Genomic DNA, 12,671 nt, shown 5'->3' on the forward strand with positions numbered 1-12,671 from the left:
GCCGCTTGAGAAAAAATTAAACTTTCTTGAATTTTTTAAACAAAATTTTATATGGATGCCCAATAAGGGAAGTCTGCTCAAATTGAGGCAACAACTTAAAATCCAAATATCCTGAAATTGTGGTGGAATGATGGCATCTTTAACAATGAAGGTCATTTAGCATATTTATGGATTTGTGCTGTGAAAAAATGATAGCATTTGGTCATTATTAGGAGAAGCTGTTCTAATTTTGCGTGGCCACTAAAAAACATCTTTAGGAGGAACAAAACACAGTAAATAAGGTTGTTAATTAAGAAAAAAACTCGCAACATTACAATCATATGTCTACGAGGATCTATTATAAAAAATTGCTATAACAATACTACTTTAGTTCTTGGTAAAACAATGTAGAATCAAGTCTTCCCACCATCCCCTACTGCATAAAGTTTGAGTAAAAAAAACTCGAAATCGACAGGTCTCCTGCTTGCATGATTGTATACCAATTAATAAATTGTGACGTAAAACACCTTCAATTAGCTACTGGTGAAATGCTCATAAGAGCAGCGAGTTAAATTGCTGGTGAAGTTACAGAGTGATCATTTTTCCAAGGTCCGTAATTTCATTTCCGCCATGAACAAAGCATCTTCCGATGGATACACAAAACCTTATAAAAAATCTTAGTCAATAGTTTCAAAATAGTTGAAAATAGTGACTTTTTGCGAGAAAAAGTTACTTTAGTGACTTGAGGTCGAAAAAAGAGACTTTTTAGTGACTAGCCCGAAAAAAGTGACCAAGTCACTAAAAAGTGACCCGCTACCAGGCCTGGCGTACGGACAACTTCGTCGACCTCGTCATCCCACTTCGTCTGGCTACGCCAAGTGTCTTGGATAATCATGCGTCCCTGGATTGTGATGTGCGACAAGATTCCTTGAGAATCAAAGAGGCTCATTACGCAGCGCAAAATGTTACGCTTCGTCAGTGCTATCGCCTCCAGCTGAAGTTCGGTGGAAAAGGCGAGGACGTCTTCTTTCGGCAGCCATAGGAGCCCCAGAACTCGTTCCGCTCCGCTCTCTGCATCAATGTTGATAGCATTCGGTTGGGATTGCTTAGGTTCCCCAACCCGTCGCAAAAGTGCATCGGAAGTAGAGTGCCAGTTTCGGATCTCGAATCCACCACGTATGTGAATCTCTTTTACATCGAGCGCTACTTTGATTGCTTCCGCTTCTGTGTCGAAACTGTCGAGGTAGTCGTCGACATAGTGCTTCTCTATGATCGCTTTAGCTGCCTCGGGAAACTCCACTTCGTGTTCCTTCGCGTTCAGGTTCTTGATGAATTGGGCTTGACAGGGAGAGCATGTAGCTCCAAAGCTACCTACATCCATAACGAATGTTTTAACTGGTTCCGAGTGGTGTTGCTGATACAAAAACCGCTGGCTTTGCGCATCATGGTTTCGAATTCTGAACTGGTGAAACATTTGTTTCAGGTCTCCGCAAACTGCAACAGGTCGCTCACGGAATTTGCAAAGCACCGAAGCGAGGGGAGTTAATAGATCCGGTCCCTTAAGGAGCATGGTGTTCAACGAAATATCCCCGACCTTCGCCGCAGCATCCCAAACAAGTCTAATTTTACCCGACTTTTTGGGGTTTCTAACAGCACCCAATGGTAAGTGCCACACCCTGCGAGGGTCCGTTGATTCCATTTCCGTCGGCGTCACTTCATGGATGTAGTTGCATTCCAAATACTCGGTGATTTGCCGCTGTACGTTCGCCCGCAGTTCTGGGTCTCTATCCATCCTTCTTTCAAAACATTCTAAGCGACGTTTTGCCATGGAAAAACTATTGGGGAAATTCACACGGTCGTACCGCCACAGCAGCCCCGTCTCGAACCTAGTGCCTACGCGTTTCGTTGTTGTTTCTAAAATCTGACGGGCTCGCTGGTTCTCTATCGATTCCGGACCTTTGCCTGCTGAGACACCAACGCTCTCCACCGTGAAGTGTCGCTTGACGAGATCATGCAGTTCTTGGTCAGCTTGGTAATCACCTTGACATTCGCAAACGTGCAGCGTGAAGTTTGTCGCCTTTTGTCCTTCAGCGGTGTACCCATAAATTGACCAGCCAAGACGTGTCTTGCTGGCTAGAGGATCGCCTATTCGACCTTCACGCAAGTTCAGTGTTGCAATCAAGCTGGCATTATTGGAGCCGATAAGGATCCCAGGTGTGGCTGCTTCGTAGCTACTGACTAGTAGGCCCCGAAGATAGGTGTACTGTCGTGCCAAATCTGCATAGTTCAAAGTTTGCTTCGGAAGATTGAGGCTAGCGACCGTCCTTGCATCGTACAGTGTGAACAGTTCGCTTTTTCCTTCTCCAGAGACCTCCAAACGAATCCGTTGAGACTTAGGTTCCTGTCGAGTTACGTTGCTGGTCCATGTTAGACAAAGGGGAAGTGGTTCGCCGTCATCGATGCCTAATCGGTCAGCAATTGATTGTTCGACCAGAGTCATGTCCGATCCGTCATCCAGGAACGCGAAAGTTTCTACCCATTTACCTTTCCACACCAAGGATTCGAAATATTGTAGATTTTTTGATAGCATGATGTGCATTCAGTCCGTCCCTAGGGGTCTCGCATTGCTTCACTGACGTCTGTTCTTCTTTGCGTGGTGATTGATGCTTAGGTGCTCCAGAATGCAGCAGCCGATGGTGTCGTTGCTGACAGCCATCCACGCCACAGTGAGCTTGCAGTTTGCAAGGGCGTCGTCCGTGCTTTCCCAGACACGTGCGACAGAGGTGGTGATTTTGGACGATCTTCCAGCGGCTTTCAGGCTCCCACATCTTAAACGTTGCGCAATCTTTCACCTTGTGGCTGCTTCCGTTACACGCCAGACACAACAACTCTTTGACTCCTTCCTTTTCAGTTCGAATTCTTGGTTGCCTCCCTTCTTGGATAGTTCACTGGCTAGGTGAGCATTGAGAAAATTTTTCTCTTCCACGATCCGACCTACTCGGACGCGACTGCTTACATTCCGTTGTGATGGTGACATCCGAAGCAGCAGTCACCAGCATAGACATATAGCCAGCGAATGTGCGCAAATCAACCGCCGCAAACTGTTGTTTGTATAGCGCCCAATTCAGACGCTGTTGCGCCGGAATCTTCTCTACCAGTTCCCGTATAAGAACTGGGTTACACAGGTGTGCCACTTGCCCAGAAGCTTCAACATGGTCACAAAAGTTCTGGACCGCCATCCCGAATGTTATCAGCGTCTCCAACCTTTCCGCCCTTGGTGCTGGAGTATCGCGAACCTTGTCCAGTAGCGTTTGGATGATCAGCTCCGGTCTCCCATATAGCATGTACAAAGTAGACATTACTTGCGGGACACAAGCTGGTAGAAGCAAACGGCTTTTCACCGATTCGAATGCCTTACCCTGCAGCGCACGTTGGAGTCGGGCCAAATTCTCCTCATCGGAATAGCCGCACGCATTTGTGGAGTTCACGTACGCACTATAGAATAATGGCCAATCTTCTGGATCTCCTCGGAATGGCGGGAGATCCTTTGGCATGATCTGTCTCGCCATCAACTGATGCTGCGAAGGTCCCACCAGATACGATATTGGAGGCGCAGGGGTGAAATTTGCTGGAGAATGCCCCCCTAAGGAGGCTTGTGGAAAAAGCGGCCTAGGGTTGTATTCTTCTGGGAATGTGAGTGCTTATTGCTGACGCACCGTAAGGTTGTGCCTGCGGTATCGAAGCCGTTGGGATGGTAGGGCAGGCAGTAACCACATTTGTCATATTATCATTCGCCACCCTGGGCATCGAAGGAACTTGAGTGCTAATTGTAAATGCACTCGTTTGATGAAAGTTGTTCACACCAAGCGGCGGGTACCCAGACAACTGCGGAGTAGCAATTGTTGTAAGCGAAATTGGCTGAACCGGACCCGTAAGACTATTGACCGAACTACTCAGCCCGCCAAGAAATATTGAGGACAGCGACGGATCGAATACACTTCGGTTGAAAGAACCCGCAGTTGTCGGGGTGGAACTGTCGTTGAGCACAGGTAGGACTGATGCTGCTACCTGTCCCATCGCATTCGCTGGTGTGATTGACAGATTATTCATCTCGCCGACCATCTCTCCCAGCCAGTCACCTACCTATCCGATTCCTACCGCAGCAGACTGCTCGTTGAAAGCATTTGATGCCTCACTGCTTAATACTCCCTGCATAGCGTTTTCCGTGATCCGTACTAACATCGCCTTCTTCCGTTCCATTTCTTTTTTGTTCATTTCTTCCATGTGCTGCTCAAGCATTATCCGTTGATCTCTGATCCACTGCAGGCTCGCACGCGCCTGTTCCGACAACAAAGACTGGACTGAACTAGTTGCATGTACTGCGACTGGATTTGTAACAGGAGGTTGGAATCCGGAGGGCCCAGCAATTACGGGCGGTAACGGTGGGAGTGCTGTCGATGACACGTTGTACGACGCTGCCGTGAAAGCCAGTGGAAATTCCGAATTAATTGAAAATGGCACCGTGCTTGACGATGGGGTCATCGCCGGTAACGATCCAGTGGCTCCCGAGGACACGGTGGTAACAGTGATCGATTTGTCGCCGGCTCCTAGTTCGCCGATCCGTGTGGACGATGGCAGAGCCGAGCATCCAGCGCACATCCAGCTTTCGTTGACCATGGCTGAGGTCACTCCTACGCATCGGTAGTGGAACCATTCCTCACAAACCGCGCAGAATACCATGTCGTCTACATTGTTCGACCTCCGGCAGATTTTGCAATCATTTCGCTCTGTCTCTGGCATCTTTCCGGGAAGTGGAATAGTGGGTACCCAAATCCGATTATTATGGGTAAATCTTTGAGATTTTGTTCGGACAAGAGTGAAATCCTTCGTAGCAACCACCGATTGAGTGTTTGTAGCTCAAAGATTTAGTTTCACCCCGACGAAAGTTTATCCGATACAAATTTACCGAGCCGAATTAATGGGTTGTATTCCACTAAGTATTCTTAATTTTCTATTACAAATCGCTTCTAGAGTCTCCTAACGACAGTAGCTCGTGTAATACCTGTGGTAGATATCTTGGCTGTGCATATGCACAGCATATGTTTCGAAATGGACAAATTGATATGAAATTTGCGAAAAAGAATCCACGTGTCTTGGAGGGACTCGAACCCTCAACCTCCTACTCTCTAGATAGGCGTGATAACCCCTACACAACAAGACCACTTAAAGGTCACGTTTGCGGAAAAGCCATCAGAATCCGAGTACCAACCTCCACCGCGGTTAGCTCTCTTTTTTGCAAATTGAATATCTTTCGGATGCTTGATTTGCCCAATCTCCACATTTGCTTTACTGTTGTATATCCACAGCCAAGCGAGTGCACATTGTTTATTAAACGAAAGGATCGCACTCCATGCCCCCCAGCAACGGACTGGGCGGGACGGTATAGAATGCGAATTCAATCGCACTCTGCTGTGCCAAAGGCTTGCTTGGCTAAAGCATTTGATGAGTTTGATTGCCTTTACGTAAACGGCCGCGTGTACTCAGACGACTAATGACGGTGAAAGACCGACACTTGATTACAATTAATTGCATATTATTCGGCAACTCGGCCGTACGAAAACCATTTTTTTGTTAAATATCTTGGCTGTGCATATGCACAGCATATGTTTCGTTTACGTAAAGGCAATCAAACTCATCAAATGCTTTAGCCAAGCAAGCCTTTGGCACAGCAGAGTGCGATTGAATTCGCATTCTATACCGTCCCGCCCAGTCCGTTGCTGGGGGGCATGGAGTGCGATCCTTTCGTTTAATAAACAATGTGCACTCGCTTGGCTGTGGATATACAACAGTAAAGCAAATGTGGAGATTGGGCAAATCAAGCATCCGAAAGATATTCAATTTGCAAAAGAGAGAGCTAACCGCGGTGGAGGTTGGTACTCGGATTCTGATGGCTTTTCCGCAAACGTGACCTTTAAGTGGTCTTGTTGTGTAGGGGTTATCACGCCTATCTAGAGAGTAGGAGGTTGAGGGTTCGAGTCCCTCCAAGACACGTGGATTCTTTTTCGCAAATTTCATATCAATTTGTCCATTTCGAAACATATGCTGTGCATATGCACAGCCAAGATATTTAACAAAAAAATGGTTTTCGTACGGCCGAGTTGCCGAATAATATGCAATTAATTGACCTGTGGTAGAGCTTGCTTCTAGCAGATACGGTCACTTATAGTAGTCCAAACTAAATTAACTATTGTTGAAAAACACGTTTCAGTGGTTTTGCCTAGTAATTTCTTCCCCTATTTAGCGGTACACAAACCAAAGACACTGTATCATTATGGGTGTCGGTGACGTTCGAGGCTTGACACTTGTAGACAGGGTTGGACTGCCGAGGAGTTGTTACTGATGATCCCGCCAGTGCTGCCAATGGACGTAACACCTACAATAAGGCAAAAGAGTAGATGTCTTCTTATTTAAAAGCACGCGTTTGCCCGGAATAAGTCTAAAGAATAGACGACCTCTTCTTTAAAAGTACGCATTTACCCTGGATAATGCAAAAAGAGTAGATGACTCCTTCTTTAAAAGTATGCATTTTCCCAGAATAATGAAAAAGAGTAGATGACTTCTTCTTTTAAAGTTCGGATTCGCCCGGAATAAGGCGAAAGAGTAGATGACTTCTTTAAAAATACGCATTCGCCCGGAATAAGACAAAAAAGTAGATCATCCCATTTTTTAAAGTACGCATTTGCCCGGAAAAAGGCAACATAGTAAATGACCTCTTCTTCAAAAGCACGCCTTTCCCGGACAGAATACTAAATGACCCATTTTTCTAAAAAACGCAAAAGTCAAAGCGTATATGATTTCTTTTCTAGTCATACGATGGAATAAGATAAATGAGCAGATGATTCCATCTGTGCTATGCATGCATTCGGTTGGAAGAATTCTAATGAGTAGATCATTCCATTCGAAGCATGCATTTGCAAAAAAAACTTCAAAAGATCACATTTTTCAGGAATGAGGCAAATTAGCATATTAGGTATTTCTTCATTTAAATCCATTTACATTGAAATTTACCCGGAATCAGGCCCAAAAAGTAAATCACGCATATGCCCAGAATAAGGCAATAATACTGATATAAATTGAGCTTCTTCTTAGAGTAGTTATAAATCTTTAAATTTTTATGTCAAATGGTCCTAACATCATTATGACTATTTTTCTTTATTATGCCAAAACGGTCGTTATGCCAAATGGCCCATGGCTATTCAACTCGTTATGCCAAATGGCATTATGCCATTTGAGATAGCCCCGATATCAGGTCCCACACTTTTCAGCTATTTTTTACATGTTTTATACTACGAAAAACCATTTTTTTTAAATCAACTTTATCCCGGCTAGATTGGCAAAATACAATACACCCAGGTTTTTTTTACACGGTTGGAATTCATTGATTTCTCGGTAAACCTGAACTTTCACTAGTTTTTAAATACCCCCTGAATTTTCTTTGATTTTTTGTGAATTATTTGGTTGGGTTAACTCATTGTTTCGTTGACGCTAAAGGTCTCAAACGACTAAAACCAAACCGTGTGAAAAAAACCTGGGTGTACCCATAGAGTAGAGTGGGGCAAGAGTACGCACTTAGTTTTCAATCGATCATGTGGCCCTTATGAAGCAAGCTTCTGCATATCAAATCAGTGTCGATGATTCATATACTCTTCCTTTATGTTACCCAGTGGAAAAAATATTGAAATTATTTAGATTCGTTTTAGTAGAACCCTTATTGCAAGACAAGTGAAAACGCACTCTTACCCCACCGGTGGGGTAAAAGTGCGCATCGGGTGGGGTAAGAGTACGCATTTATCCAATCATGTGCTTTAAGTATATATTAACACAAATAAGAGTTAATAACATTTTATTGATGTATGAGCATATATTAGGGAATGTTTAAAGATTACGTAACTCTTAAAGGGGGAGGGGGTCCTTAAAATGTGCACTTTCATACGAAAAACCATTGTTTTTAATTTATACAAAAAACTACAGAGGTGAAAATGTATATCAGGTTTCGCGTGGCGTATACAAAGGCATTTTCCTTAAAGAAAGTCTACCAATCACGTAACGTAAAATTTGGCTATTTCATAACCCCTCCCCCCTCTATCTTACACTATTTGTATGAATCCTCTAAGAATTATATGGATCGTCACACATCTCACAACCCCTCCCAGCTAAACGTTGCGTAATTTATGAATGTTTCTTTTGATTAAATGAAATTATCATTTAGATGAAATTGTGTTTTCGTTCTATGTTTAGGTGTACAACAAGTCCTAATACAATTTCATCATTTCGCTTCAGTGCTTTGTTCGCTAAGTCCTTTCTAACACCGAATTACTTCAACTTATCCTAAAAACTTGTGATAATTTCAAATTTTGTCCCTTTTTTCTTAGTTGTGAATATTTACGCTTTGGAAGAAGTCTTATTTCGGCCGGAGATAACGGTTTGACATCATAACTTGAAGATTCATATGCGTACTCTTGCCCCACCGGTTCCTGCGTACTTTTACCCCTCAGTCCCAAAAATTATTCAAGTAATGGTTTTGACTTCTTGGAAAACCAACCGGATTGGTGTTCTGTACCATAAAGTACTCTATACAATAGGTTATCGAAATGGTATAATGTTCACCTGATTGAACGTATATATAGTAATGAAATACTAGTTGCGGAAATCCAATTATTTTTAGCAAAATGATCAAAAAGTTATCTAACTTCATATCTCTCTTGTTGTTTATTCAAATCGTTTACAATTACACATGATAATAGTTGGCCAGAATACCTGTCAAACTGATGCAGTGCTGCTAGTTTATCGTTTTTTATAACTTCAAAAAATCGAAAACGTACTCTTACCCCACGCGCACTCTTGCCCCACTCTACTCTATGTGCGACATCAAAATCCACAATTACAAGTAAGAAAAGTACTGCCCCCTACTCGCATATCAGTCCCATACCGCTTTAAACTATCAATTACATTTTTTATTTATTTATTTAAGGCCTACATCAACAGACTACTTATGTCCTAATGATGGTAATAAAAAAAAAAAGATTTAAGATATAAGTATACATATCGTCAAAAACTTAAAAAAATGGACACAAACACTAAAACAGCTATCTATTGCGAAGTGAAAAATTCTTTGAATCTTCGACGCAGCGTCTGACGAGGCAGGTTGAAGTCGAATATTGTAGAAACCCTGTTGAATATACGCTGTAATCCTTCAATACTACCGTTCATACTGTAGTTAGTCCGACGAAATGGCATTCTTAACATAGCGTTATTGCGAAGTGTTCTCGGCTGTACGTTAATATTAATCTGTTCCAAAATGTCACTACAATCTATTCGGCCTTGCAAAACGTCTGCAACAAGTACAGCTCGAGCGGTGTTACGGCGTTCTCTTAGCGGCTCCAGATCGATAAGCCGACAGCGGCTTTCATAACTTGGCTTGGCAGGCGTAATGGATCTCTCCACGGTAGTCTACGCAGAGCAAATCGTAGGAAGCGTCGTTGCACGGACTCAATTCGTTCGGCACCGTTCGTATAATTGGGATTCCAAACGGCGGAGCAATACTCCAGTATCGACCGCACCAGTGAGCAATACAAAGACTTTAGACAGTAAATGTCAGAAAATTCTTTACCCATCCGAAAGATGAAGCCCAGGGTTTTGGAAGCCTTACCTACAACGTATGAGATATGCATTTTGTACGTCAGCTGGGAATCCAAAATTACGCCCAAGTCTTTGACATGACTCAGACGTTCTATGCTGGTATTCAAAAGCGTGTAGTCGAATCTAACGGGATTTTAATCCGAGAAAAGTGATCATCGAGCATTTTGCCGGATTGACTATCATACGGTTGACGTTACACCAATTGGCAAAGGATTCTAACTGACGTTGAAGGAAATAGCAATCTTCGATGGATTGGATTTGCAAGAACATTTTCAGGTCATCAGCATACGGTAGGCGGGGAACTTCGAGTACAAAATTCACGTCATTGAAATATAGTAGGAAGACTAACGGACCCAAATGACTTCCTTGGGGTATTCCCGATGTAGCCACGAAGGAATCAGACCTGCAGTCGCCGATAGCAACCGTTAGTTGGCGGCCGGATAGATATGATCGGATTCGGAACCATTCCAATAGAGTGCCATTTACTCCTAACTTGTCTAATTTGGCGATAGCAATGCAGTGGTTTAACTTATCAAAAGCAGCTGACAGATCTGTGTAGATGACATCTGTTTGAGCTCTTTTCGTCATGCTGTTCGTGATGAAAGATGTAAGGCACAATAAATTAGTACTAGTGGAGCGACCGACTATGAATCCATGCTGAGTTTCAGACAGATACTGCTTGCTGTGAGAAAGCAGAGGATCCATCACAACGAGTTCGAACAGTTTTGATATTGCACTCAGCGAAGTTATTCCTCGATAATTGTCCACGTCACGTTTGTTCCCTTTCTTGTGCACAGGAAACATTTGTGCAATCTTCCAACATGAAGGAAAGATGCCACTGGATAAGGAAAGCCGAAACAGGAGGAGCAACGGATACTGCAAACTGGAAATGTGTCTTTTCAGGAAATTGGATGGAATACCATCGGGACCAGGTTTGATCGATGACTTTAGTTTTGATGCAGCAGAGGAGATCATTTCTTCGCTGATGTCGATAACACCTAGTACATGGCCATATAGGGGAACATTGTCTGCTGCGTGATGTACTTCGTTGTCGGTAAGCTGTTCATCGGTAAAAACGTCAGCAAACTTTAGCGAAAACAGTCTGCAGATCTCCTGCAGTGATGATACAGTTTCGCCCTTAAATGTCATAGAGGAAGGTAGGCCAGATTCCCCGCGTTGCTTGTTGACATGATTCCAAAACAGTTTAGGATGCGTTTTGAGATTGGTTTGGATCTTACTTTGATATCGGGAATAGCATATACGACTGACCCGTTTATAGGCGTTGTTGAGTCTGACGTAGTGATCCTTTAAGGAAAACGTGCGGTATTTAGTGTATTTCCTTAAGGCGGCTCTCTTGGCAGTTTTAAGTTTGGGACCGCTTGTTCGCATAATGATATAATAGCCATTGAAGTTCCAAATCGCATTTCCCATATAAGACTTTTTTTAAATTTAATTAATTGAAACATCATCGGATCTTGTTGAAATTTTGCTGAGTTGTTTATCACTCGATAGAACCCCTAGAAACAATTTAGTTTTATTGAATCATTGTTTGATTTCGTGCAATCAGGTCATGTAAAATCTTATTGGGCCAGTTATGCGGGTACTTTCAGTTTGGAACGCTCATTTTTTCACTACATGGTACATGGTCGTAATTTTTAATATGATTTATGGAATTACATTATAAATGAGCATTGGATTAAATCAAAAGTGATGAAAAGTCAAATGGGACTTAAGCCAAACTCACCTTAAGCCAAATGTTGCTAATCGTGCTCGGATCTCCTCGTTTCCTGTCTAGAGTGAAGCTCTTGATACACTGGGTAAGCAGTCCAACGCACAGTTCGGCCTTCTGTTTAACTTTTGCGTAGACGTCTCCGTCCCTACCTGGATTAGGAATTATTACAAACGCCAAGTCGATACCGCTCTGTTTTATATCATTGAGAATAAAATCCAATTCCTTTATACAAGTCCTCATGTCTCTTGGTTCGTAGAAATTGTCCCGCATAGAGAACGGTTGCAATAGAACGTTTTGCTTTTGTGACATCTGATAGATATACCGACCAAATTCTTGGATCGCATCTGGGCGAGTTCTTTGGTCCAGATTTAGTATTGTCCAATTCAATGAACGTCTTGTAACGGCAGTACTCGGAACAATGTAGCCCAGGTTATCTGCTTGCCATACGCCTTTGGATGGTCTGACGTTCTTATTGTTGGCGTATGACAACTCGGGTGGATCGATGATTCGGCCATCAACCGCCTCGAAATTATTCCCAACTCCCACACCAAACTCCTTGATGGTTGGAGCGTTGTTGTAGTTGATTTGATTGAACAAATCCATGATCTTTCGTTTTCGGGTTGCGGTATCGGTAGCCGAATTCTTAATTATTTGTTGGGTGCAGCTATGTAGTTCTTTGCTCATCCAATCCATGATCGGCCTATCCGGAATCTCTCCTCGATTCAATTCTCTCAGTACGTTCAAAACTTGCCCACCGGATGTGAATGCTTTGTGTGACACGTCAATATTCAAGAACGGTTTGGCGCCCAACAACGCAGATTGAAACAGGCCATACCACAGTTCGTGATTGCTTCCAGGTGGGTCCGGTGTCTCCGGTTTTACGTAGATCGATTTTTTAAACTGCAATAGAAGGAAAAGGTAATTAATTGTGCTACATATGTATATAATATCAGTAAAGTAGAGGTAAATATAGTGATGAGCTCTTATAAATACTACCGTGACATGCCCTATTACCGTGGGGTTAAGAACGTATTCACAAAGAATTCGCTACATAAAATTTAATCTGAAACAATCACCCTTGAAAATTATGTCGCTTTAGTCAATATGCATTTGAAGGAAAACATATGTTTGTAGGGTAAAATGCCCAATAGTGGACCCCCAACCAATAGTAGACCCTCCAGACATTTTTTCATTATTACAGCACAATGGAAACATTTTGCTATGAAATTCCGTTGGGAGAACCTATTGCAGTCCTATGATT

The 12,671-nt window shown here is 42.9% G+C and overlaps 1 protein-coding gene across 1 annotated transcript in view; it reads right to left on the reverse strand.

Moving 5' to 3' along the window:
* Positions 1-12,671, reverse strand: part of LOC134222841 (protein argonaute-2-like) — a 93,962-nt gene that overhangs the window by 13,395 nt on the left and 67,896 nt on the right. Inside the window, 1 exon segment of the mRNA XM_062701992.1 lies at positions 11,423-12,310. Coding sequence (XP_062557976.1) covers positions 11,423-12,310 — 888 coding nt within the window.

The sequence above is a fragment of the Armigeres subalbatus genome, chromosome 3, assembly GCF_024139115.2.
Source record: "Armigeres subalbatus isolate Guangzhou_Male chromosome 3, GZ_Asu_2, whole genome shotgun sequence".
Classification (NCBI taxonomy): Eukaryota; Metazoa; Arthropoda; class Insecta; order Diptera; family Culicidae; genus Armigeres; species Armigeres subalbatus.